We start from the raw sequence: 27,555 nt of genomic DNA, 5'->3' as shown, positions 1-27,555 counted from the left end.
GTTTATGCTGAACACCTGCATTCCTTCTGGAGCCTGGAATTTGGGTACTTGCAAGGCAGGAGGTGAATATATAGCCAACGAGTCCCCAATAAAAAACGGTGGGCACTGAGTCTCTATGAACTTCCTATTTTTGGTTGTTAGTGCTGTTGAGTTGATTTGGACTCCTAGCGACCCTGTGTAGAGCGAAGCAGAACCCTGCCTGGTCTTTTGCATCATCCTCTCATCTTCCAGTGCTATAACAGACAATGATCTGCTGCTACTCATAGGGTTTTCATGGTCAATTTTTTCACAAGTGGGTGTGCAGGTCCTTCTCCCTAGTCTGTCTTAGTCTGGAAGCTCTGCTGAAACCTGTCCACCACGGGTGACCCGGCTGGTATTTGAAATACCGGCGGTATAACTTTCAGCAACACGCAACCACAACAGGATGACCACTGACAGACAGGTAGTGTGGTTCCCTGACTGGGAAATGAACCCAGTGCAGTGAAAGCACCAAATCATAACCACCAGACCATCAGCCCAGGCTAACGAGCTTCCCAATAGGCAATATTTCACAGGTGTTGCCACAACTCATTGCTGGAGTTGTTTTAAGCACGTCCTATGTGACTTCACTAAGAAAGGACTCTTGCAAGCTTGTGCCTGGTTTCCTCCAGACTTCGCCCCATGTGCCTTTTCCCTTTGCTGATTTTGCTTTGTATCCTTTTGCTGTAATAGATGATAGTCATAATTACAACAACATGCTGAGTCCTGTGAGTACCCCCAGCAATTAAGTGAACCTGGAGGTGGTCTTGGAGAGCCCTTCATCCCTCCTAAACAGTTGGTAAACTGGAATGAGCTTCCGAGTAAGAAAGACCTTATTAAAATCCCAACTTTGACATTTATTAACTGTGAATCACTGAATAAGTTCCCTAAGCCTTGGATTTCTCTGAAAGTAAGTCAGTAAAACCTGACTCAGAATGTTGTGGTGAAGATTAAATATGTGGTAGACACTCAATCGATATTATATCCTTTTCCCTTTAGACTAACATGTGAATGGCACCCCTACGGTTGTGCAGTGCCCAGCCTGCACAATACCAGGCAGCCCTAATGAGGCTCACTTCACCCCTGCCTCCTTTCCACTGATGTGTTGGTCAGCTCGTGCCAGTTCATGCAAGCCTATTGTGAGCATCATTTCCCTGCTCCACTCTCAATGTCATCTTGGTGGCCAGCAATCTGCCATGGTGAGAGTACTTACACCATGGAAATTGGCAAATGCTAAAAATCAGAGCTTCTTCGCGACTCCCACGTACTAAACATTTGCTAGCACACCATCATAAGTCCCCACGATAAAAAAATCAAACAAAGATGAAGCTCCTGCCAGACAGGTTTTATTGCCTAACCAAAGACAGCTATCATATATGCATTTTACAAAGAAACAGGCTACATGAAAAGATGCCCAACATTATTGGCCATAAGGGAAATGCTAAGCAAAACCACAATGAAATACCACTTCACACCAGCTAGGATGGCTAGTCTCAACCCCTTTGGAAACAGTCTAGCAGTTCCTGAAAATGTTAAACATAGTTACTCAATGACCCAGCAAGAGAAACGAAAACATATGTCCACACATAAACTTGTATATGAATATTCATAGCAGCTCTATTCACAATAGCCAAAAAGTGGAAACCACCCAAATATCCATCAACGGATGAGTGAATAAACAAAATGTAGTATACCACATTTGTTGTAAGCGCTGTCAAGTCGATTCCGACTCCTAGCAACGCTGCGTGCAGCAGAGCAGAGCCCTGCCCAGTCTTTTCGCACCATCTTCTCACCTTCAGGTGCCGTATCAGACAGTGCTCTGCAGCTATTTATAGGCCAATTTTTTCAGAAGTAGGTGGCCAGGTCCTCCTTCCTAGTCTGTCTTAGTCTGGAAGACATAGATTTTTGTATCTATATAATGGAATATTATTTAGTTATAAAAAGGAATGAGGTACTGACACATGCTACAACATGAATGAACCTTGAAAACATTATGTGAAGTGAAAGAACCCTGACACAAAACGTAACATATTGTATGATTCTCTTTATATGAAATATTCCGAACAGGCAAATCCATAGAAACAGGACGCAGATGAGTGGTTGGGAGGAAGCGGGAACAGGGACTGACTACTTAATGAGTATGAGGTTTCTTTTCTTTTTTTTCCCTAAAGATCCATTGCTTTCCTTTCTTGGTTTTCCTCGTACCAGTCCTTAGGAGTCTATGACGTTTAGTCTATTCCTTTACACTGGCAGCCCTTCCCTTTGAACACTTCAGTGACCCTTCTTGATAGTTTCCAGCTGCTTTATTTTTTGGCTTGAGGAATGACCAAAGCTAGATGTAGTTTTTCAGGTGTTAATAATATAATTTTGTGCCACCTGGATTTATATGATCTAATATTTTCTGACTTTTCAGATGATTTATAGATAATGGCAATCAAATCAGCATTAAGTGATAATGATTAATTTTTTTAAATGCAAAATGTGTTTTCATTACGATTTTTTAATTAGATTTTCACAACTGTGTGAAATAGGTGAGGAAGATGCTATTCTCCCCTTTTTATGCACAAGATTATTGAAGTTCAGAGTAATTATGTGACTCTCTGGTCCCACAGAACAAACAAGCACTAGATGTCCCATTCTTTTTTTTTTTTAAAGATTTTATTTTTTCCTTTTTCTCCCCAAAGCCCCCTGGTACATAGTTGCATATTCTTCGCTGTGGGTCCTTCTAGTTGTGGCATGTGGGACGCTGCCTCAGCGTGGTTTGATGAGCAGTGCCATGTCCGCACCCAGGATTCGAACCAACGAAACACTGGGCCGCCTGCAGCGGAGCACGCGAACTTAACCACTCGGCCACGGGGCCAGCCCCTAGATGTCCCATTCTTATATTTGATAGTCTTAGAAACTATCAAAAGATAGAGGTACAAGCACGGGATGTTAAATGTGGAGGTTAGTAATATAAATTCATGGACTACAAACTATTATTAGCATAGAATCTAATTAAACTTCTTTCTAAATAAAAATAAACAAAACAAAAAATATTTCTAGTGGTGTGCCAGTGTCCCTATGGAGGAAATGAAAGCTACATGTTGACATGCTAAGTAAGCTTCATTTAGGTTTCTTTTGTGTAGTATTTGTGACTCTTAGTGCTGAGAAAATTTTATTGCAATTTAGGAATCAACCGATTACCTCAGAATGTATGGAAAAGCAGCTCACTTTTCCTTTCAAAAGACATTTTAATGAATTTCTTTATGTAAAATAAAGGAAACTATGAATTCTAAGTTTTACCGTGATTTCTTTTTTCTTTGCCCCTATCACTTTTTAAATTTATTTTTTACTTTTTTGAATATCTAATACCCCCCTTCACCCATTTCTCCCACCCCTCCCCACCCCCCACCTCTGGCGACCACCAATCTGTTCTCCACATCTATAAGCTTGGTTTATTTATTTTTTTAAGATTCCACATATAAAAGAGATCACATGGTATTTGTCTTTCTCTGACTGACATTTCACTTTAGCATAATGCCCTCAAGGATCATCCATGTTGTCAAAAACGGCAAGATTTTATTCCTTTTTATAGCTGAATAATATTCCATTCCATATACATATTCCACAATTCTCTATCCATTCATCCATCGATGGACTCACAGGTTGTTTCCATATCTTGGCTATTGTAAATAACACTGCAATGAACACAGGGGTGCATATATCTTTTTGAGTTAGTATTTTTGTTTCCTTCAGATAAAAACCCAGAAGTAAAACTGCTGGATTAGGGGCCGGCCCCGTGGCAAAATGGTTAAGTTTGCGTGCTCTGCTTCGGCGGCCCAGGTTTTCCCCGGTTCGGATCCTGGGCCCGGACATGGCACCACTCATCAGGCCATGCTGAGGCGGCATCCCACGTGCTACAACTAGGACTCACAATTAAAAATATACAACTATCTACCAGGGGACTTTGGGGAGAAAAAGGAAAAAAAATAAAATCTTAAAAAAAAAGAAACTGCTGGATTATATAGTAGTTCTATTTCTAATTTTTTGATAAACTGCTATACAGTTTTCCATAATAGCGGCATCAATTTACATTCCCACCAGCAGCATACAAGGGTTCCCTTTTTGCCACATCCTTGCCAATACTTGTTATTTCTTGTTTTTTTAATAAAAGCCATTCTAACAGGTGAGAAGTGATATCTTACTGTGGTTTTGATTTGCATTTCCCTGATGATTAGTGATGTTGAGCAGCCTTTCATGTACCTGTTGGCCATGTGTATGTCTTCTTTGGAAAAATGTCTACTGGGATCTTCTGCCCATTTTTTTCTCCCCAAAGACCCCCAGTACATAGCTGTATATCCTAGTTGCAGGTTCTTCTAGTTCTATGTGGGACGGCGCCTCAGCATGGCTTGACAAGTGGTGCCAGGTCCACACCCAGGATCCGAACCAGCGAACCCCAGAACCGCCGAAGCAGAGCGTGCAAACCTAACCACTCAGCCATGGGGACTGCCCCACCTTTTTCAATTGGACTGTTTGGTTTTGGGCTGTTGAGTTGAACGCATTCTTTACATATTTTTGATATTAACTCCTTATCAGATATATGATGTACAAATGTTTTCTCACATTCAGTAGGTTGCCTTTTCGTTTTGTTGATGGTTTCCTTGGCTGTGCACAAGATTTTTAGTTTGATGGAGTCCCACTTGTTTATTTTTGCTTTTACTATCTTTACTTTGGGTGTCAGATTCAAAAAGTCATCACCAAGACCCATGTCAAGGAGCTTACCGCCTATGTTTTCTTCTAGGGGTGTTATGTCTTCAGGTCTCACATTCAAGTTTTTAATCCATTTTGAGTTAATTTTTAAGTATGGTGTAAGATAGTGGTCCAGTTTCATTCCTTTGCATGTGGCTGTCTAGTTTAACCAACCCCATTTACTGAAGAGAATGTCCTTGCCCCATTGTATATTCTTGGCTTTGTCATAAATTAATCAACCACTACATGCGTAGGTTTATGTCTGGGCTCTCTATTCTGTTCCATTGATCTATGTGTCTGTTTTTATGTCAGTACCACACTGTTTTAATTACTACAGCTTTGTAATATAGTTTGAAATCAAGGAAGCATGACGCCTCCAGCTTTGTTCTTCTTTCTCAAGAATGCTTTGGCTATTTGGGTTCTTTTGTGGTTCCATTCAAATTTTAGGACTGTTTGTTCTAGTTCTGTGAAGAGTACCATTGGAATTTTGATAGAGATTACACTGAATCTTTAAATTGTTTTGGATAGCATGGACGTTTTAACAATATTAATTCTTCCAATCTGAGAGCACAGAATATCTTTCCGTTTCTTTGTGTCTGCTTTCATTTCTTTCATTAATGTCTTGTAGTTTTCAGTAAACAGGGCTTCCACTTCCTTGGTTAAATTTACTTCTAGATATTTTACTCTTTTTGATGCAATTGTAAATAGGATTGTTTTCTTAATTTCTCTTTCTGATAGTGCATTATTAATGCATACAAACGCAACAGATCTTTGTGTACTAATTTTGTATCCTGCAACTTTACTGAGTTTGTTTCTTACTTCTAACAGTTTTTTGATAGGGTCTTTAGGGTTTTCTATATATAATATCATGTCCTTTGCAAATAGTGACAGTTTTACTTCTTCCTTTCCAATTTGGATGCCCTTTACTTCTTTTTCTTGCCTAATTGCTCTGGCTAGGACTTCCAATACTATGTTGAATACCAGTGGCAAGAATGGACATCCTTATCTTGTTCCTGATCTTAAAGGAAAAGCTTTCAGTTTTTACCATTGAGTATGATGTTAGCTGTGGGCTTGTCACATATGGTCTTTATTATGTTGAGGTACATTCCCTTTATACCCACTTCGTTGAGAGTTTTTACCATAAAAGGATGCTGAATTTTGTCAAATTTTTTTTCTGCATCTATTAAGATGATCATACAATTTTTATCCTTCATTTTGTTAACACGGTGTATCACACTGACTGATTTGCAGATGTTGATCCATCCCTGCAATAAATCCCACTTGATCATGGCAGATGATTTTTTAATGTATTGTTGAATCCAATTTGCTAATATTTTGTTGAGAATTTTTGCATCTATGTTCATCAATCCCTGATGGCCTGTAATTTTCTTTTCTTTTGGCATCTTTGGTTTTGGTATCAGGGTAATGCTTGCCTCATAAAATGAGTTTGGAAGAGTTCTTTCCTCTTCTTTTTTTAGAATCATTTGAGAAGGATTAGTACTAATTCTTCTTTGAATGTTTGATAGAATTCCCCAGTCAAGCCATCTGGTTCTGCACTTTTGTTTGTTGGGAGGTTTTTGGTTAATGATTCAATCTCCTTACTAGTAATCAGTCTGGTCATATGTTGTATTTTTTCATGATTCAGTCTTGGTAGGCTGTATGTTTCTAGAAATGTATCCATTTCTTCTAGGTTGCCCAATTTGTTGGCATATAATTGTTCATAGTAGTCTCTTGGGATCCTTGTATTTCTGTGGTATCAGTTTTAACATCTCTTCTTTTGTTTCTGATTTTATTTGAGTCCTCATTCTTGTTTTCTTGGTAAGTCTAGCTAAAGGTTTCATCAATTATTAATTATGTTCTCAAAAATCAGCTCTTAATTTCATTGATCTTTTCTATTGTCTTCTTAGTCTCTAATTCATTTATTTCTGCTCTAATCACTTTTATTTCCTTTCTTCTACTAACTTTGGGCTCATTTGTTCTTTTTCTAGTTTGTTGAGGTATAAAGCTAGGTTGTTTATTTCAGACTTTTATTGTTTCTTCAGACAGGCATTTATTGCTATGAACTTCTCTCTTAGAACTGCTTTTGCTGTACCCCACAAAATTTGGTATATTCTATTTCCATTTTGTTTGTCTCAAGGTATTTTTCCTCCTGGGTATTTTTTTCTCTTTTTATTTATTCTTTGAACCATTTATTATTCAGTAGCATGCTGTTTAATCTCCATATATTTGTGAATTTTCCAGTTCTCTTCATGTAACTGATTTCTAGTTTCATACCACTATAATAGGAAAAGATGCTTGATATGATTTAAATCCTCATAAATTTATGAAAAGTTGTTTTGTGGCCTAACATATGATCTATCCCAGAAAAGAGCTTATCCCAGAAAATACGTTATACATTCATCTGGGGCCTAGAGTTTTGTGACTGCCATCCAAGGACACCTCCAGATTGCTTGGCTCTGGTAGCTAACAGGGCTTATACTTGCAGTCCCATATGACTATATACATTTACATACTTTTTAAAGCTGCTGCCTGTGGGTTTGGCTTCCAATCAGAGTGAATCTAGGTGCTGACATCCTCCCTTTTGGGACACAGACAGGTCTTGGAACATCCTCAACTACTAGGAGCTATTAAAAATATAACAGGCTACTTGGACAAGCACAAAGTTTGAGAGACAACCAAGAGCTGGGGCAAGATTGAATGACAAGTACCTCTGACACAAGGCCTCTCCTTCAAGACTGGGAGAGGTGGTTATTTCATCTACTGCATAGAAACCATCACAGAGAATCAAGAAAAATAAAGAAACAGAGAATATGTTACAAATGAATGAACAAGATAAAACCTCAAAAAAGAAAAAACTTTAATGAAATGGAGACAAGTAATTTACCTGATAAAGAGTTCAAAGTAATGGTCATAAAGATGCTCACCAAACTGGGGAGAAGAATGGAAGCACACCATGAGAACTTCAACAAAGAGACGGAAAATATAAGAAAATACCAAACAGAAGTCACAGAGGTGAGGAATACAACAACTGAACTAAAAGAATACTCTAGAGAAGTTCAAAAACAGACTAGATGAAGCAGAAGAAAGGATCAGTGAACTCGAAGACAAGGCAGTAGAACTCACATAATTAGAGCAGCGGAAAGAAAACAGAATGAAAAAAAGTAAAGATAGCTTAAAGGAATTATGGGACAATATCAAATGAACTAACATTCACATTATAGGGCTCCCAGAAGCAGAAGAAAGAGAGAAAGGGGCAGAAACCTTGCTTGAAGAAACAATAACTGACACTTCCATAACCTGGAGAAGGAAACAGACATCCAGATCCAGTAAACTCAGAGAGGACCAAATAAGATGAATGAAAAAGACCTTCACCAAGATACATTATAATTAAAATGTCAAAAGTTGAAGACAAAAAAAAAATCTTAAAAGCAGCAAGAGAAAAATAACTTGTTACATACAAGGGAACCCCCATGAGACTATCAGCAGATTTTTCAGCAGAAACTTCACAGGCCAGAAGGGAGTGGCAGGATATATTCAAAGTGCTGAAAGAAAAAACTTCCAACCAAGAATATTCTACTTAGCAAAACTATCATTCAGAATTGAAGAAGCAATAAAGAGTTTTCCAGACAGGCAAAAGCTAAAGAAGTTCATCACCACTAAACTGGCCTTACAAGAAATGTTAAAGGGACTTCTTTAAGCTGAAAAGAAAGGTTGCTAATTAGCAACAAGAAAACGTATGAAAGAATAAATCTCTATAAAAGTAAACATATAGCAAAGATAGTGGATTAATCACTTATAAAGCTAGCATGAAGATTAAAAGACAAAAGTAGCAAAAATAACAATAATTAAAATTATTAGTTAAGGGATACACAAGATAAAAACATGCAAAAAGTGACAGAAAAAAACATTAAGCATGGGGGCAGCAAAAATCTTCAGCTTTATAATGTTATCAAACGTATTGACTTAAATTAGACTGTTATAGATTTAAGTTGTTATATGTAGGTGCCTCATGATAACCACAAAGCAAAAATCTACAGTAAATACATAAAAGATAAAGTAATATAAGCATACCACTAAAGAAAGTCATCAAATCACAGAGGAGGAGAGCAAGAAAGGAAGAAAGGAGTAGAGTAGACAGGAATTACAGAAACAGCCAGAAAACAATTAACAAATGGCAGTAAGTATCAATAATTACTTTAAATGTAAATGGACTAAATTCTCTAATCAAAAAACATAGAGTGGCCGAATGAATAAAAAAACAAGACTCATCTATATGCTGCCTATAAGAGACTCACTTTAGATGTAAGGACAAACACAGACTAAAAGTGAAGAGACAGAAAAAGGTATTCCACATAAATGGAAACCAAAAGAAAGCTGGGGTAGCTACACTTATATCAGACAAAATGGACTTTAAAACAAAGACTGTAGTAAGAGACAAAGACGAGTGTTACATAATGAGAAAGGGGTCAATCCAACAAGAGGATATAACATTTATAAGTATTTATGCACCCAATAGGAGCACCTAAATATATAAAGCAAATATTAACAGAAGAACTAGCAATACACTAGCAGTAAGGGACTTTAATACCGCCTTTACATCAATGGATAGATCATCCAGACAGAAAATCAGTAAGGAAACATCAGCCTTAAATGACACATAAGACAAGATGGACTTAACAGATATATACAGAAATTCCATCCAAATGCAACAGAATACATATTCTTCTTAAAAGCACATGGAACATCATTGAGGTTTCTGTTTGGAGTGATGAAAAAGTTCTGGAACTAGACAGTGGTGATTGCTGCACAACATTATGAATGTACTTAATGCCACCAAACAATACACTTTAAAATGGTTACAACATTAAATTTTATATTATGCGTATTTTACCACAATAAGAGAAAAGATATCATTAAGAAAGTTAAAAGACAAGCCACAAAGTATAAACAAGTATTTACAAAGTACATATGGATAGTGGGTTTGATTCAAAATACATATTTTAGGACTGGCCCAGTGACATAGGGGTTAAGTTCACATGCTCCACTTTAGCGGCCTGGGGTTTGTGGGTTCGGATCCCAGGCACAGACTTACACCCTGCTCGTCAAACCACGCTGTGGTGGCAGCCCACATACAAAATAGAGGAAGACTGGGAAAGATGTGAGCTCAGGGACAATCTTCCTCAAGCAAAAAGGAGGAAGATTGGCAACAGATGTTAGCTCAGTGCCAATCTTCCTTACCCCCCCCAAAAAAAAAAAAGTAGCTCTCAAAATACATATTTTATATCTTTTAAAAATAAATAACGGGGCCAGCCCCATGGCCAAGTGGTTAAGTTCGCACACTCTGCTTCAGTGGCCCAGGGTTTTGCTGGTTCAGATCCTGGGCACGGACATGGCACGACTCATCAGGCCATGCTGAGGTGGCATCCCACATAGCACAACCAGAAGGACCTACAACTAGAATATACAACTATGTACTGGGAGGCTTTGCGGAGAAGAAGAAGGAAAAAAAAAAAAAGCAGCTAGGCAACAGATGTTAGCTCAGGCGCCAATCTTTAAAAAAATTTTTTAAATAATAAATAAATAAGAAAAGGCAGAAAACTGAATAGAAAAAAGAGGAAAAATACGTAAATGGGCACTTCAATAGAGAGTAAATGCCAACAGACACGAAAACATGCAGACTTGCTCACCCTCTTTAGTATTCAGAGAAATGCAGGCTGAAAAGACAGTGAAACACCACTACACAGACACCAGACACCAGAACTTGGCCACCCAGAGGCAGGGGTGAGAGAGCTGTGAGGCTCAGGGCTGAGAACAGGGAAGGTCCAAGTCTGAGCAGAGGGTGGGGAGGGCCAAGTCTCCTCTTCCATCCCACATAGCCACAACCACTGCCAATATATGTGAGTGTTTAATAACTACTTTATGATCTGAGAGTCATATTTGGCCATGAAAGGGATTCTTGTGATCACATAATCCAATTTCCTCATTTTGGGGTGGAAACTGAGGCACTGACTGCGTAAATGACCTCCCCAAGGTCACACTGGCTAACAGAGCCATAACTAAACCTCAGACCTTCTAACCGCTGTGGAAATTAATAAACAGAAACCTCATTAAATTGGAGACAGGAGGCCAAAAAGGGGAGCTCCCATGTCCTATGGTCTTAGCGGACCCCAACAGGAAGAAGAGGGACTTCCTCTTCTTGACTGGCAAGAAGCTCAGCCAATGAGAGACTGTCACAACTCAGCCAATGAAAAGCCACTACACCTCAAACTCTTTGTTTACAATAGCTCTCCCAACTTCCTTTTCCTCTCCATAAAAGAGTTTCTCTTCCCCTTGTTACTCAGGACTTGCACATGGTTCACCATTGTTGCAGACCCACCCCAAATTGCAATTCTTTGCTGATTCCAAATAAACCCAATTTTGCTGGAGAAATAACTGGCTGGCTGTTTAAGGTCAACACTGCCAATTCATGGTCCACTGTGCCCCAGTGTCTTGATGTGCAGGAATATAAGGGCCAAACTTCATCAGTCCCCACTCATAACCCTCCCAAACCTTCCTTTCACATTATAAAAGAAAAAATCCAGTGTCTGTTCCATGGCCCACAAAGCCATCCATGCATGACCTTGCTCAGGTCTCCACCTCCTCACCTACGACGCCCCACCCATTCCACTTCAGCCCCTTGGCCTCTCCGCGATGTTCCTTGATCAAAGAAACACCTCCTGCCTCCCTCGGGCCTTGCATTCCTGGCTTCCCCTGCTGGAGTGCCCTCTCCCAGGCTTCCACTTGGCCTGCCTTGCTCTTTTAAGGTCTCCGTTACCTGACCACCTAGAAACGCAAAACACAAGCACACCAGGCCCCAGCCCTCCCATCCTGCTTCACTTTCTCCACAGCAGGTGGCTATTTACTGGTGTATCTGTATGCTGTCTGTCTTTCTCCTCGAGAAGGTAAAGTCCATGAAAGCAGGACATTTGCTTTATATACTCGTGTCCCCAGAGCCTAGAACAGTATCTGCCACAAAGTAGGCACTTAAAATATTCCTGTTAAATTAAGTGATAAAGTAAAAAAGAATTTTGGGGGCCAGGAAATTAGGGTAGAGATGTCTGAGGGAGCCTTCCAAGTCACATGGCCTGGGTTTGAATCTTATTATTCCACCAATTGGTAGGGGTTATGAATTATAAATCTAGGTTTCTCTACTTCTAAATTTTATATTTAAGTTGATTCAGAAAGTTTAATGTTATGGTTATGTACGGTCTTCCACCATCCCCCATCAACACCTCAGTACACATAGTCTATAACTTTCTCAGCAAAAAAAACATTTAATCCCACTCTTTCAGGTTTTCCTGTTTAGGATTTTAAATGCTTTTATTTTCCTTAATATTTTTAAAAAATTGTTTTCTGCTCATAATTTGAATTAAATTTAATAGAAAATAACTCTTTTATAGCAAAATTGATGACAGAAAACTATAGCTTTTTCTAAAATTTAGAAATAGCATAGTATAGTGGTTGGTTACAATATAGATTTATAAAAATCAGGAGCTTGATTATCTAACAGCAATATCTAATTACAATAAACGTATCGTGAAAAGTAACCTATTCACAAAAATAATTACAACCATAAAATATTCAGGAAGACATTTAACAAGAAAAGCATGGGCCTTTAAAACACAACTCTGACGCTATTAAAGGGAAATAAATTTAATGGATTAAAGCAGACATATACCACTTTGTTCCTGAAAGGAAGACTTTTAAGAATATACACCAAGTATAAATGTGCTTGTTTTTAGCGGTTTTACAGCAGAGATGCTTGGGGGCATTTCACTGGCAGAATCTGTAGATACTGTCAGAGATTAGAACAAATGAAGTCTTCCGGGCTCTGCAGATGCAGACCCAGGTTTTGAGTGACCTGAAGCTTACACACTTTTGGGAGAAGCTTCTCTTTTCTTGAGTGCAAAATTATGAATCCGAAACTGCTAGGGCCCTTCCAGGGGCCTCAGAAAGGGCTAGGGAATTGAAAAGCTTTAACGTTTATTCTTTAACTTCACAATAGATCCACATCTTGTGTTACGAAATGTAAAACTGAAGCAACGCCACATTTATTACAACCGGCAGCCCGTCTTGTGCCCCACGGACAAACATCCAGACAAAAACATCCAAAGCAGACAGCTCCCAACCTGGCAACCAAAGTTCCACCAACGCAGGCTCAGGGATGCTGAGAATTCCAAACAGCCCTACCCTGAGGCATGCATTTCCACCAGTTACCAGAACTCCACAAAGTAACCAGACTCAAGCGACAGAGAGCAATTTAAAGAGTGAACCACCTGTGACTAGTGACTTAATGAAACCAGTAATGCTTATTGCAAAAATGTCTCTATCTGGGAAAAGCCAGATCCAAGAGCAGAAGCTGAAATACATTATACAAAAAAGGACAAAAGTGGGTGACGATGCAATCTACCTATAACAATAACAGCTGCTGATACTTACAATGGCACTTACTATATGCCAGGAACCATCCTAACTATTTCATACATAGTGATTCATTCGCTCCTCACAAAAACCTATGAGGGAAATACTATTATTTGCCCCAGTTTAGAGATGAGGAAAATGAGGCACAGAGAGATTAAGTAAATTGTCCAAGGTCATACCACTAACAAGTAACAAATTTAGGAAGTGCAACCAGGTAATCTGGCTCCAGAGTCCACAGTCCACTCTCTAACGCACAGAACTTCTATTAAGTCAGAGATGGACCTCAGGTCACAACTGAAGTTTCCTATAAAAGGAGAAGGAACAGAAAACTGCTGATAAACTGGTTCTAGAACCTCAAGAAACACATTATCTCATCCAGTGGATGTTGGTCTCGTTTCCTACAGATACTGTAGTCCTAACATCCATCGTTAAGACGTGACGGTGTGACATCTGAAAATAAAGGAATGATCCTGTTCAGAAAAAAAATCTGAATTTCATATTTGATCTTTAGCATCAAGGTACTCATCTTTTTCCAACAAAATTCAAATTTCAACCATTTATTTTGATATTGTACTATCATCAATCCTAGTCAAGACTGAATTAACCTAAAAATCAGCTTACTTTATTATTCAAAAAAGTGTTAAACTAACTTACTAATATATTGCAGTAGATTTATAGGGGTCCTTTTCAACTGTGACATTGGTCTCTACTGCTGGGATAGACTATGAACATGAATAAATTTGCCTTTGTTGCTCACGAATTTTCTCTGTGAAGAATCATTTAAAGTAATTATGAAATCAATTATTTAAGCAAACCCACTTTAAAGTCCTTAAGGGTTACAACCTGATTATAACCCCTTTGAGCTTCTTTCATATAAGCGTTCACAGAAATGTTTTCTTTCTGTGGGACTCTTTTCTGCATAACTAATTTACTGAAATGCATAGGGTTCCCACCACCTCAGAGGGGTGCAGCGAGGAAAAAACAAACAAGGATCAACAACTGTTAAAAGAACACCCTTGTGAAAGTCTGACATATAAAGTCAAAGGGGAAGGAAGAAGGAAATGTATGTATAAGGGTGGTCAGTGAAGTCACTGTTTAAAGAAGTGCCCCTTTGTAGGAAGTAGCACAATGTGGTTTAACAGACAGCACACCAGCCAGAAAGATAAGACATCTTGGTCCACCTAGTTAAATGGAATGTCCCTTCAGAGAAGGTGCCTAGCTTAACTGTCCCCCAGTTTCTTCATTTGTAAATTGAGGGTGGAAAAATGTGCTGGTTATCTACATACACGCTCTTTGCAGATGCTAATGAGAACAGAGCATTGCAAGTATGCATGCAAAACCCCTGTACTTTTGTGAAATCTGTGCTATGTAAAATTCAAGAACAGCAGAAAACCTTGAAATCCTGTAGATGCAAGTGCCGCATATTACACTTGGAAACCCAAGGGCCAGTGAAGTTGAGAGTCCCAGGTAATCCAGAAATGCATGGGAAAGTGTAAATAGCATTGGCACACAAGGGTAAGAACACCAGGTCTCAAGAGGCCCCCTTCACAACAGAGTGGATGCAGCATAAGGAAGCCTGCCATTATGAACCCATAGAAGTAGAACCATAGCTTTCTCAGACCGTCAGCGCGGCGAAGCCAGAATCACTCATCTTTTAATTCCATCCCCAGCATATTGTATATACTCGCTAAATCCTTGCAGTACAGATGATAAAGAAACTAAAACAAATGAGCTGAGTCCCATATAACAGATAAAATTGTGTGGACTCTCTTTAGCCAGGAAATATAAATATATAGATTTATATATAGATATACATATATATAAACATATATTAATATATAAAATATAACATTCCTCTAAAAGGAGCGAAATTCACATACAATCTCATGAGTAGGGAATGACACCTATCCATGCTGCTTTTTGCAGTGGCAAATAAAATGAAGAAACAGCTATACCTATGTGATTACTTGGAATACAGACAGAACTTTTTCCAAAAGTTTTCTTATACAATTAGGAAAAGGGTGGAGGGTGCTTTTCCCACACTCTATTAAAAACCACTAGAGATTTCATTTAAGTGTCTTACTCATTTAATTTTCTTTAACAATTATATTGCACATATTTTGTGCAATTTTTCATTTCAGGTGTTTACCAATGTGGAATCATGCAAATATTATATCCAGTTGTCTAACATTAAAAATAAAAAAGGTAAATGAAGAGCTTTGGTAAGAAGACTGTAACAACGTTCTTAATTATCTGAAGTAACAATCATCACACTTTAATACCATATTCACAAAACCCAAAGGCTAATAATGTCAGGACTTCTAAAACAGTCATAGAATTAACTGCCGAATCACAGAGGGGTTTCTAGGCGCCCTTCTGCGGATACTCCTCCACATGCACCTGACCAGCAGCCACAACCAGTGGCTAAGAGCACGTCCTAAATAGTTCTAGAACAACTCAAAATGTAGTTTCACTTTCTCAAATTTGCAGTGTGATTTCTTCTGGCAGTTCATACTCTCCTGTTTCTAATAATGCCCACACTTTAGTATGGGGGAGAGACTGATACTAATAAATACTAAATAAAAACTTAGTTTTGTTTCTAAATTTAAATAATGCATCTCCTCAAAAAAATAAAATGGAACAAAATTGCATGGGAAACAACTATCACAATATCTCTAAAGATCTTTTTGCTTACTTGAAATACTAACTAATCATCACAATTGTAATTATTACCAACAAAGACTTCTTTGAGGGCCTAATGGGTGCAAGATATTGCATAATGTTTAAATTATGGGACAACAACTTCTGCCCTCAAAAAGATTATTATTTAGTTGGTAAGAAAAAAAGCAATAATAATAATAATAACATATAAATTTAACAGTAATTAAGAAAGGGCAAGGTATTTACAACCAGATGGGGGTGGACAAGGTCTCCCGCTTAAGAGGACTTGAGATGGGACTCAGATAAATAGAAGGAGAACTGTTAGGCACAGCAAGAGCAAAGTTTCAAACACAGAAAAGTGACAAGTATTTTTAAACAAAGGGGTCTGAACAGTCACTAGATGGTCTCCATTCTGTGGACAACCATATTATTTAAGCTGGATAAGTACCCTCACCTACTTGGACAACCCAGACACATCCTTTCCAAAACTAAGGCAGTGAAATCAGAGGCTGATCCAGGAACACTCAGATCTGAGTTTTGGTCCAGGGTTATAAGATGGCCTCAAACGAATCATCTCCTTATCCTCAGTTTCCACAAGCGAAAAATCTGGAGGCCTTCTTTTAAGTTCCTTCAAGCTCTAAAATTGTATGATTCTTCTTTATTACTAACAAATCAATTATCCCCCTGTATGGGTAATTATCAATTATACAAATCTAGATAGGTCTAGAGCAGAACAGTTCCAGAAACACACCAAGCTTACCCCTCACCCCAGGACCTTTGCCCATGACGTTCCCTCTGTATGGAACGGGCTCTCTGCTCAACATTGCTCAAACTCCAACCCTTGGCCAAATGGAAGCCTTCCCCAATCCCTCCGCAACCTCTACCCCACCCCCAAAAAAGCTATAGTCTATATATATATAGTCTATATTTTTGCCACCAAATCTTCCTCTACTCATATAATGTGGTCTCTTTTTTAACTGTCCCTCAGGATAAGTGTGATCATACCTATCCCCATCAACAAATATGTAACAGAAACTACTAATTACAGAAGTAGCTTCAAAGATTTCTAAGAATCCCCAGCCCAGCAGTTCATGATGCAACAGAGAAGTAAAACTCAGGTTACAAAAATCAGTATGTCAAATGTAGTTCTTTTTTTAAAAATTGCAACAAGTTACTCACATTTTTGATTAAGGCAAGTTTCTTTCAAGATAGGCAGGTGGGAAAAGAGGGGTGTGGAGAAACACTATGTTTATTTCGACTATAATGCCATTTCCCAAACATTCTGGGAGCTGTTCTTGTCATAATTGCCTTCAGTGCCTACAGCACAGTCTTTTGAATATATTCAGTGGAAAAATAGCTAAATAAAACTTTGATGGAAATTTGACTTTTTGATATCGCTGAAAATTTCTGAGAGCTAAGTCTTATGAATAAAATAAACTAGGTAATACCATTTCTGAACAAAAACACTGATTTTTCTTTCAGCCTTTTGTCTCTCTCATCATAATACAAATAATCAATGAATAAATCACAACTACCATAGCCATATCCAAGAGGGTTTTTCAAGATCTAGAAACTTTTTATTATTTCTACTTTTGGGGGGGGTTTGAAAAGACTGGCCCTGAACCAACATCTGTTGCCAATCCTCCTCTTTTTTGCTTTGAGAAAGATTGTCCCTGAGCTAAGATCTGTGCCAATTTTCCTCTGTTTTGTATGTAGGACACTGCCACAGCATGGCTTGATGAGCAGTGTGTAGGTCCATACCCAGGATCCAAACCCACCAGAACCCCAGGCCACTGAAGTAGAGTGCACGAACTCAACCACTACATAGCACAAGGACCAAACCTTTGATTAAATTCCCTCTTCATTTACTAGTAATTACTAATCCTGTTCTCTTCTCCATAAAATACTTTACATGCCTAACAACTGTTTAACACAGAATAAAAAGTTAAAACTAAAGGGGGGAGAGAGAGATGAAAACACGTGTAACGATTTTTTATTCATCCTAGTAGACCAGGCTAAAATAATTTCTTTAGGAACAAGGGGGTCTTCAGCTCCTAATGACCATGAGTATGAGAGTAGAAGAAAAGACTATGATGATTTTTAAGTCCAATTTCATGTTTGCGGACTCTCATATACAACCACTGAGTATTCATGAAATAGTTGGCATCTTATAGTATGTAACAATGGACAGCATTTCTTCTATACATTTCTCTTTCTCTCACCATGAACATTTAACAACTTTACGTCTTGACCAACTAAATGCAATGTGTGATCAGAGATTAGATCCTGGACTTGGGCAAGCGGAGGAGGTTGAGAAATAGCTATGAAGACATGAGTGGAATGATTCATGTGATTTGACTGTAGATTCTGAATTCGATAATAGTATCATATCAGTGTTAAATGTCCTGATTTTGATCATCGTACTGTGGTTCTAAAAGAGAATGTTCTTGTTCCTAGACAATACACAACAACCTATTTAGTGGTAAAAAGGGCAATGTCTACAACTTACTCTCAAATGGTTCATAAAATAACGTGCATATAAACAGAAAGAGAGAGAGACCAAGAGAATGATAGAGCAAACGGGGCAAAATCATAGGCAATTTGTGAATCTGAGTAAAGGTTATTCGAGAGTTCCTTGTACTATTCTTACAACTCTTCTGTAAGCTTGAAACTAAAACAAAATAAGAAGTTACCAAAAATTTTTAAGAGTGTGCATGGAGGAAATGGTATTCTCCTCCTGTTCCATCTTACATAGGTTTCAGTTTCCTAGAGAAAAAAAAGTAAGAATTATTAAATGAAAATAGATAATTTGGCAAAGTAATGGGGTGAGTCAGATTCTAGGACTTCAGACTGGCATCTTGGCACTTTGAAGCGATTAATGACGAGAAAGTTCAGATCCAGGAGAGCAGAATAAGACGACAGACATGAATCACAAGTAGGAGGAGAGACATAAGAAAGGAAAGTGAGACACAAGACAGGAAGTTGTTGATACTGCCTCACTTCAGAAACAAGGAAACTCAACTGTCAATGAGAAAATGAGTTGTCACGAGATAATATAGTTGAGAATTTTCAGAGCCAACAAAACCCCCTAATACTAATCACTGTACTGTCTATGGAGTATTTGGAGCTGTACCACATTTTACAAGCTGGTGAACTATCTGGGAATCTCTAAAGTCAGATGCAAATGCTTCCAATTACCGTGTAGTAAAAGAAACTATTTTTTCTACCCCACAATCCTAGAATTGTGGCTTCTAGGTTTCCCGCCGAGGTTCCTCATCTACGGGTACAACCAAGAGAGAAACATCAGATCATCTCAGAGCTTTAATAGGTGTTTCTCCCCATATCACTAAGAGTCTCCAGGTTCCCAGGGCTGGTCTAGAAAACAACCCTCTACGATCCAGAAGACCCTATAGAAATACGAGCACTTGTCCAGGCTGTTTAAGAGACTCATGTCATCACACTTGTAACTGGTTGCCTCAACCATCCTGTCAGATAACCTGGGTAAAAGATTAAAATTTCAAGCATCTCATTACAAAGAATGTTCGATTTCAATACAATCGGAGAAAATGATAAGGGAGGCACCTGTGGCATTATGGGAAGAGCACTGAACTTAGAGTCAGACTATGAAGGTTCAAATGCTGATGTCTACTTATTAGCAGTGTGAAAACTTTCTGCTTGTCATGGTTCACGATGTAAATTTAAGATAAACCTGCCCTGCCTGCTTCTAAGGATTGAGGTCTCCTCATCTCTCCTTCAATCCATCCAGCCATCCAATGTGTAGCATGTACCCCTCTACACCGGGACCTTGGAAATACAAAGATGGATAAGCTATAAACACTGCCCTCAAAGAGCTTAACGTCCAATGGGGGACACAGATACGTAAATAAAGTCAGGCAATCAAGATGCCATGATAAAAATATGTACGCGGCACAGAGGGCTGAGGTGGGGTAGGGATTCGACCTTTGGAAGAATGGTAGGAAGGATGAATGGTGGGAAGGATGCAGGAAAGGCTTCAGAGAAGGTGGGGATCGAGCTGAGTCAGAGAAGATGAGTGTTCAGGAGGCACTCAACAAATTTTTGATGAATAAAAGGTAGTGGATGGATAGACAGATCCTGGCAGGAAGGGAGAAAAGTACATCACTCCAAGAAGACTAAACAACATTAGCAAAGGCACGCTGTGAAAGAGCAACTGCAGGAAGAAGACATGGCCGGGGGTGGAGGAAGGAGGGGCAGAAGATAAGGAAATTACATCAAATACCTTGTATTCCAAGCTAAGGAGTTTTAATTTGATCCTAGAGAAGATATGAAGCTACAGGCTTTTAATATCCCTCTGGTGGCTCTAGAGATGAAAGGGCAGTAACGCACCTAAGAGAATGGGCCTGGGAGCTGCAATAAGATTGTAACAAAGGGAAGGAGAACTCGCAGGACTTGGTAACAGATCAGATGTGTGTTGGTGATGAAACAGTGATGACAAAGGAGGAGTTAAGAGGGTAAAGGGACAGACAATGTAAGTGAAAGTTATTTTTAAACTATATACAGAGTGAAGAACACCAACTAGACAGTGGCAGAGCCAGGACAAAAACCTTGTCTCGAGTTAATTTTCTTCTACCACAAAGAAAAATCATAACTGAAAGTACTAAATAAAAATATCCTCAGAAGCTTTAAAATAAAACTTTATTGTACTATAGAGAAATTTAATAGATTTTTTTTCTAATTTTCTGTGGAGTATCAAGGTTGTTTCAAAGATGGGCTTTGAAGAAATAGCCCTACAATTCATTAGATGTATGATTTTGTGCAAGTTTTTAAACTTTCTAAGCCTCATGTCACTGATGTTTGAAATGGACAACAACACTTAATATAGCACTGTTTTGAGCAATAAAAGAAATAATGCATGGAAAGCACAGTGCCTGGCATGTATTTGGTGCTCAACAATTTGTATCATTATTACTACTAATGTGTGGAAAAGAGTTAACATATCAGGCCTTTGAGACCACTCTCCTGGGAAAGGCCTGCCTACAAGGTTGGCCCTTGGCTGGCATCTGGGAACTCAGACTTTGGGAAAATCCCACCATTCCCAGCACTGATAAGAATAGCTCATTGTTCCTAAATCATTTGTGCGAACAATATGGTTTATGCTGAACACCTTCTTTCCTTCTGGAGTCTGGAATTGGGGCATATGTTAGACAGTAGGTGTTTATGTGACCAGCCTCCAACAAAAACCTTGAGCACTGAGTCTCTAAGGAGCTTCCCTGGTAGACAACATTTCACAATTCAATGCTGGAGGAATTATACACACCCTTTGTGACTCCACTGAGAAAGGACTCTTGCAAGCTTGTGCCCGGGCTCCTCCAGAGTGGCCCTATGCACCTTGTCTCTTTGCTAATTTTGCTTTGTCTCCTTTCATGTAATAAATCACAGCTGTGAGTATCACTATATGCTGAGTCCTGTGAGGCCTAGTGGATCAGTGAGCCTGGGGGTGGCCTTGGGGATCCCTGACACAACTGGTCTCCCTATTCCTCAACTTCATAAACCATTTCCCACTTTCCACACTGCAGCAGTATTACAGACAACAAACCAGCCACCTTGGTCATATCAAAATCCAATTGTAAAAGGTTCCTGATTTCTTAGTTAAGGATAGTTGCAGATAACTATTAGTTATCTTGCAGTTGCAGGTAACTATTACTTGAAATTTTTTTATTCAACATCTCAACATACAGGAATCTCTCCACTCCCTGTTTTCTCACCATTATTTAATAAGCCTTTTTCCTGACTAAACTTCAGGCCTGCTCTTCCCTGGATTCCATCTTAAATACCAGATGGGTCCTCCACTGAACTATCAGGTAGTCTAACCCATGTGTCCTTGTGCTCCCTGACCAGAAAGCAAGACCACTTACAAAACCCCCAGTGTCCTTTGCTCTGTATTATTATAGGTAAGAGCAAATAATATAAATTGCCAGGAAGACTCTTTACCAGTTGACTAGAACATGCAGAAACATGAGTTAATTTTGACACATGAGTAATACATGAGTTAATTGTGAGCCATAAGAGCAAGGTGGACAAACCAAAGAACAGCCCACGGTGGAAAGTGAAACACAAGTTTTCCCATGTCAGACTTGGAAGAAAGGCTTAACTGAATTTCTCGCCAACTGGAAGAGAATTCCTCAGCATACTTTGAAAAATGTAATAAACTGTACTTAATAGGAAGAATTTCAATAAAAGCTTGTTGCCGTCATGTTGAAGGAGCTGGGGTCCCAAGAACCAGGAGAGGATGGATGTCTGTCTCACATTATGATTAACTGAGAGTTTTCATAAAGCATCAGTGGCAATTAATTGTTAAGAACAAACTAGGGGGGGCCAGCCTGGGGGCACAGCGGTTAAGTGTGCACGTTCCACTTTGGTGGCCCAGGGTTCGCCAATTCAGATCCCAGGTGTGGACATGGCACTGCTTGGCAAGCCATGCTATGGTAGGCGTCCCACATATAAAACAGAGGAGGATGGGCACGGATTTTAGCTCAGGGCCAGTCTTCCTCAGCAAAAAGAGGAGGATTGGCAGCAGTCAGTTCAGGGCTAATCTTTCTCAAAAAAAAAAAAAAGAAGAAACTAGGAATCAGAGCTGCTAGATCAATCAATAGCCTACTCATTGTTTTTCTTTTAAAAAGAGAACTGTGAACAACTAAAATAAGTATCTCCAGGACTATTTATTTTAACCCCTGAAGGGCCCCCATGGTTCTTCTAATCCACCTCTAGTGACTGATATTTTTTAAATATTTTTTAAATACCTGTTGATTCTCATGGGTTGCCCACATCACAGCCCTTCTTAGATCTCAGCCTCCAGGGCTAGGGAGATGAAAACTAGAACATTCATCCACGGAAAACAAAGAACTGAGCATAGTACCCAAACAGGGAAGAGATACACAGTGAGGTGCTACTGGGCTTACCCAGAAGGTAGGCAGAGAGTTGTCACACAAGAATTCAGCCCAATATTTTCAGAACTTGGGTTTTTCAAGAATTCAGATTCTTATCTTAGAATTCCTAACTTTTTAACATTGACAACTGTTTATTCTTAACTGTGAGAGACAAACAAATCTGTGATTATATTTCAAGCTGAAGGTCATAAGTATGCTAATAACTGTCAGAAACCAGGAGGGATCAAAATGCCCAGCACATCAGGAGTGGGGGTGAAGGCAGGAATTAAGCTAATAGGACTATGCTCCCTGGGCCGGTCATCAGTGGCCAGGAAGGAGACAGATTCTGATGTTAAGTATCAGAGGCTGCGTTTTTACATGTTGTAACAACCTACTCATTCTGTCCTTTCTGGTTCTCACAGCGACTGAGGCTGCTCCCAGGCAAGAGAGCAGGCCAGATTCTGAAATGACAGGTTCCACTATTCTCTTTATTCTGTTTAAGCTAAAGCAATTAGGGCTCATTAACTTTGTGCACTTAGTATCTTCAAAGTAACTTAATTCCAACATATTTCAGTTGTATCAGTTCATATTTCAAAGCAGATAATGCAGGTTTCTGAGGGTTTTTTGGTTAGTAAAACCACATTTTACCACTTTCAGTGTTATATTTCTATATTCTTTTCTTAGACTTACTATATTAAATTCAAATTATAACATATCATTACCAAACAGCAAAAATTTATTAATGTTTCCCCTTAAAATCTATTTTAGGTTTTAAAATAATTCTTATTTCTGGTCCTATCTGAAACCCTTTTGGAACTCTGAATTTTTCAGATTTAACAAATGAAATATGGCACATATACCATATATTACATACCACTCACAGCAGGGCCTGGGATAGCCCCACATAATTAAACACGTTGATATTTATGCATATATATACACAAAAGATTCATACTGAGTAGGATAAACAAAGACTAAACATAGCCTCATCTCCAGTCCAGTTTTGCAACTAAAAGATCTTCTGAAGTTTTGGTCTTCAGCATTTTGGGGATTTAGGAAGGTGGATAAAGGCCTATAGTCGTAAATTACATGAACCTGCAGAATTCCACAGGTTGCAATGACAAGCTACAGCAGAAATTAACAGAGTTGAGGACCACCAGTGAGAAGCAATGCCGTTCTGTCTGAATTGGGGGAACCAAAACACAGAGAAATCAGTGGGATTAAAAACAACAAAATGAAAACAAGTAAATCAATTTCTGAGGAAGGCGCTCTAGGAAAAATGTAGAATTAAATTAAGTAAAACCAAACATCAAGATTACCAACAACCTGGGGGCCAGCCCTGTAGCTGAGTGGTTAAGTTTACTGGCTCCGCTTCGGCAGCCCAGGGCTTCACTGGTCAGGATCCTGGGCACGTACCTAGTACCACTCATCAAGCCATACTGAGGCAGCATCCCACATAGCACAACCAGAAGGACCTACAACTAGAATATACAACTATGTACTGGGGGGCTTTGGGGAGGAGAAGAAAAAAAAGATTGGCAACCTATTAGCTCAGGTGACAATCTTTAAAAAAAAAAAGATTAGCAACAACACACTGTAACCAACAAGACAATAATAGCATGTGGTCAACAAGAACAAATTAGTCTCCAGCCACTGCCTGGAACCCAAGAATATTTCTCATACGGAGGAGCATAGCTGGACCTGCAGTACCAGACAATGCATTCCCACCATGCCAGGAGAAAAAAGGTGGGCCAGAGGTGATGACATTTATGCACCTCATCTAGTGGTAGAACGAGAGGCTAAAGCAACTGGAGAATCAGGAGGAGCTCGCTGACAACATGCTTTCCCTGTCCAACATGCTCACTGACCAGGTTTTTAGCGAGCTGCTTTTCCCTGCTCCCATCAAAGGAACTTTGCAGTAGCTGTTGACCACAAAAAAGGTAAACAGTTCTGCCTTGGGTAAACTTGAGTAATGTGTTAGGTCTACTAAATCACTAACCTGTTTTAAGTAACTTTCACTTAATAATGAAGACATATTCGTATAAAGCAATGGGCATAGACACAGTTTCTACGTGTTAAAGAAAACTTCCACATAATATGATAGTTTATGGGAAGGAACCATGTATACAATATACTTAATGAATTCCATAAGAATCTAAAACTGATGTAGGAATCTGTTTTCTCTAACAATTTAATTCAGTAAACCCATATAAAATGTACACTCATAGTTACTAACCCCATAATTAACAGACTTGTGAATAATTTCTATCCATACTCAAAACTTATCTTTCAAAACCAAATGATAACAAATCAATACCTTAATTTCATTAACCTAAAGCTTACTCCATAAGATTTGGGGGAGGAGGGTTATTATAAAATAGTATCAACACAGAAAGCAGCAAAGTAAATTTTGATTGTCTCCTACCTCTGCTCGACCCTCATAGTAGGTTAACATGGACTTTGTTAGTACAAAAAGTCTCTCTTTGTAGTTTAAGGGCGATGTCTTCTTTTTCTGCTGTGACCTTTTAATAAGAATCTCTTCTAGAATAGTGTTAAAATTCATCTCGGTCTTCTGATCACTCCTTCTCCTGCCATTGAAGATCCCAGTATTCTAAAGTGAGAAAATAAACAGTTGACATAAAATGTGACAATTTAGTTTTCCAAAGATGTTGTCATTTCAAATTACCAAAATAGACTTCACCCTCCCCACAGCTGGAGCCAATGAATGTTACTCGATGCACCTGGATTGAGAATACCAGAGCGCAAAAGCTCAGCCTCCCCCCCTTCCCCAGTCTCCATCTTGCTCCTCATATCCCAGCATTTCATAAGAAAAGCTAAGCAAGGCTTGCCACGACGATGGTTCCCTCCTTTGTCCTCCCCAGCATCCTTCAGCTTTCTGGCACGCTCTTCTGCTATTTGATTTCAGGGAAACAAATATCTTAGATGGAAAAGTATATTTCATCACCTGCATGGCTGGTTTGGGCTGGGATTGAAGTTGCCTCAGAATCTTGGTACACAAAATGGATGAGCACGTAGACATGGCAGACTTACGAACAAGTGAATCACCACAGTGGTGGATATAATTCAGTCTCCAGCTCTGATAAGGATGTGATCCTGATCAAGTGTCCTAGTCACCTGGGCCATGAGGATGTTCTCTGCTGTCTACACTACCCCGGCTCCACAGTTCCCTTCCCTATGGCTTCTATCTCAATGACAAGAGAAAAGGAAACCCACTCAGTCACAGTTAACCCTACTCAGCTAACTTACCCCACACAGCTAACCCTCAGCCAACCCTGTATCACCCTGCCTACTCAGGGCAGATCTCGGCTGTATAAGGTCCTCAGCCCTATATTTGGAGCCCCCAAATCCAGACCATCCATACCTAGACTAAGCCTTCCAAAATTCAACAAAATTTAACTATCCAAAAACCCAAAGATACTCAGAAGATTCTTATTTGAGACAAATTAATTGACAACAGCCTCTTCTCTTCCATTCGCCACACGCTTATGAGAAGTCATTGTAAATCAAACCATAGAGGCAACAGGAGTCATGTGAAGAGCATAAGTGGTTATCTGAGAACATAGCCAGAAACTTGACACTGAGTTTGCTACTGAGGAAATTCTACCATCTTCATACCTAAGCTGATACCTCAGAAGCACCCTTGCAACTCCGTACTGCTGATCTGTCGTCATCTAATCAGGCCCCTCCATTTTCTGTAAGGTTACTTTCCAACAGCTTAACCTCTGAACAGCAGTTCGTTCATTTATAAAATATGGAGGTAAATACCACAAGGTTATTGTAAGGTTTAATGAGATGTGAGAAAGAACTTACTTAGGAAAACACTAGACAAATGTTTATCATCATTATTTTTTAAATTCTATTGCTATTTTCCTAGCTCAGAGCATTATGATCTGGACCATGATAGTAGCTTTCAAACCAGTCTTCCTTTCCCCAGGCTTTTGCTTCATTTTATTCAAACTACATACCCCTCATTCCCATTGGATCAATCTTCAAAGAGACCACTTTCATGGAGCCATTTCATTCATCAGAAATCCCCAATAATGCCTCCTCAAAGCCTCCTCACCATCTGCGGGATAAAGTCGAAACTCCTTAGTTTGACCCTGGAGATGGTCCACAATATGGCTGCAACCTAACATCCAATCTGTACTCCCACCGCTCCCCAAACACTCCACACCCCAGGGAAAATAGCCGGCATTCATTTCCTGACCTAGAGTCCCCTCTCTCCAGCTATGAGAACTCTACTAGCTCAACACTCACTCCTTGATGAAGCCTTTCCTGATTATTCCAGTTAGTTAAAAACCTTTCAATTCCTGAATCCAAGATCTCTGTATCACCCATCATAGAGCTCATCATTGTCTTTCATGTTCTATAGCAATTGATGTAAATATTCTAACTTCTCTACCTAATTTTAAACTCCTAAAAGAAATAGTTTGCAACCTTAAGTGCACCTTAGAATCACGTAGGGAGATTCTTTTTTAATACAATGTCCAGAACTCGCACCCAGATACTTTGATTCAATTGGTCTGAGGTACGGCCAGGGCATCATGATTTAATGTGCAGGTAGAATTGAGAGCCACTATCTTAAAGGAGGAGATTGGGCTCTTAGACTAACTCTTTATACCACTCTTATTTACCATAGCCTCTCAATAAGCAAGTGGATAACAAACCCAATTAACCCATTAGCTATCCTAAGCTGGTAAATCAGAGAAAAGCTCTTGTTCCTTTGCATCTTAATTTGTCCTCCTTATTCTAAATCAAA

General features: G+C 39.1%; 1 protein-coding gene across 5 annotated transcripts in view; it reads right to left on the bottom strand.

Moving 5' to 3' along the window:
- TEC (tec protein tyrosine kinase) overlaps nucleotides 1–27,555 on the bottom strand; it is a 123,649-nt gene that overhangs the window by 58,159 nt on the left and 37,935 nt on the right. For 3 of the 5 annotated variants that reach the window (XM_014857120.3, XM_014857119.3, XM_044765930.2), the window contains one exon: nucleotides 25,201–25,386. In XM_014857120.3, coding sequence (XP_014712606.1) covers nucleotides 25,201–25,338 — 138 coding nt within the window. In that variant the 5' untranslated portion in view covers nucleotides 25,339–25,386. Of the gene's footprint in view, nucleotides 1–25,200; nucleotides 25,387–26,761; nucleotides 26,863–27,555 lie in introns of all 5 variants that reach the window. The other 2 variants (XM_070505934.1, XM_044765928.2) reach the window with 1 other exon arrangement.

Source organism: Equus asinus, chromosome 3, assembly GCF_041296235.1.
Source record: "Equus asinus isolate D_3611 breed Donkey chromosome 3, EquAss-T2T_v2, whole genome shotgun sequence".
In the NCBI taxonomy this organism is placed as follows: Eukaryota; Metazoa; Chordata; class Mammalia; order Perissodactyla; family Equidae; genus Equus; species Equus asinus.
Note: the sequence above shows the minus strand (reverse complement) of the source record. Positions and strands in the feature narration are given on the sequence as shown.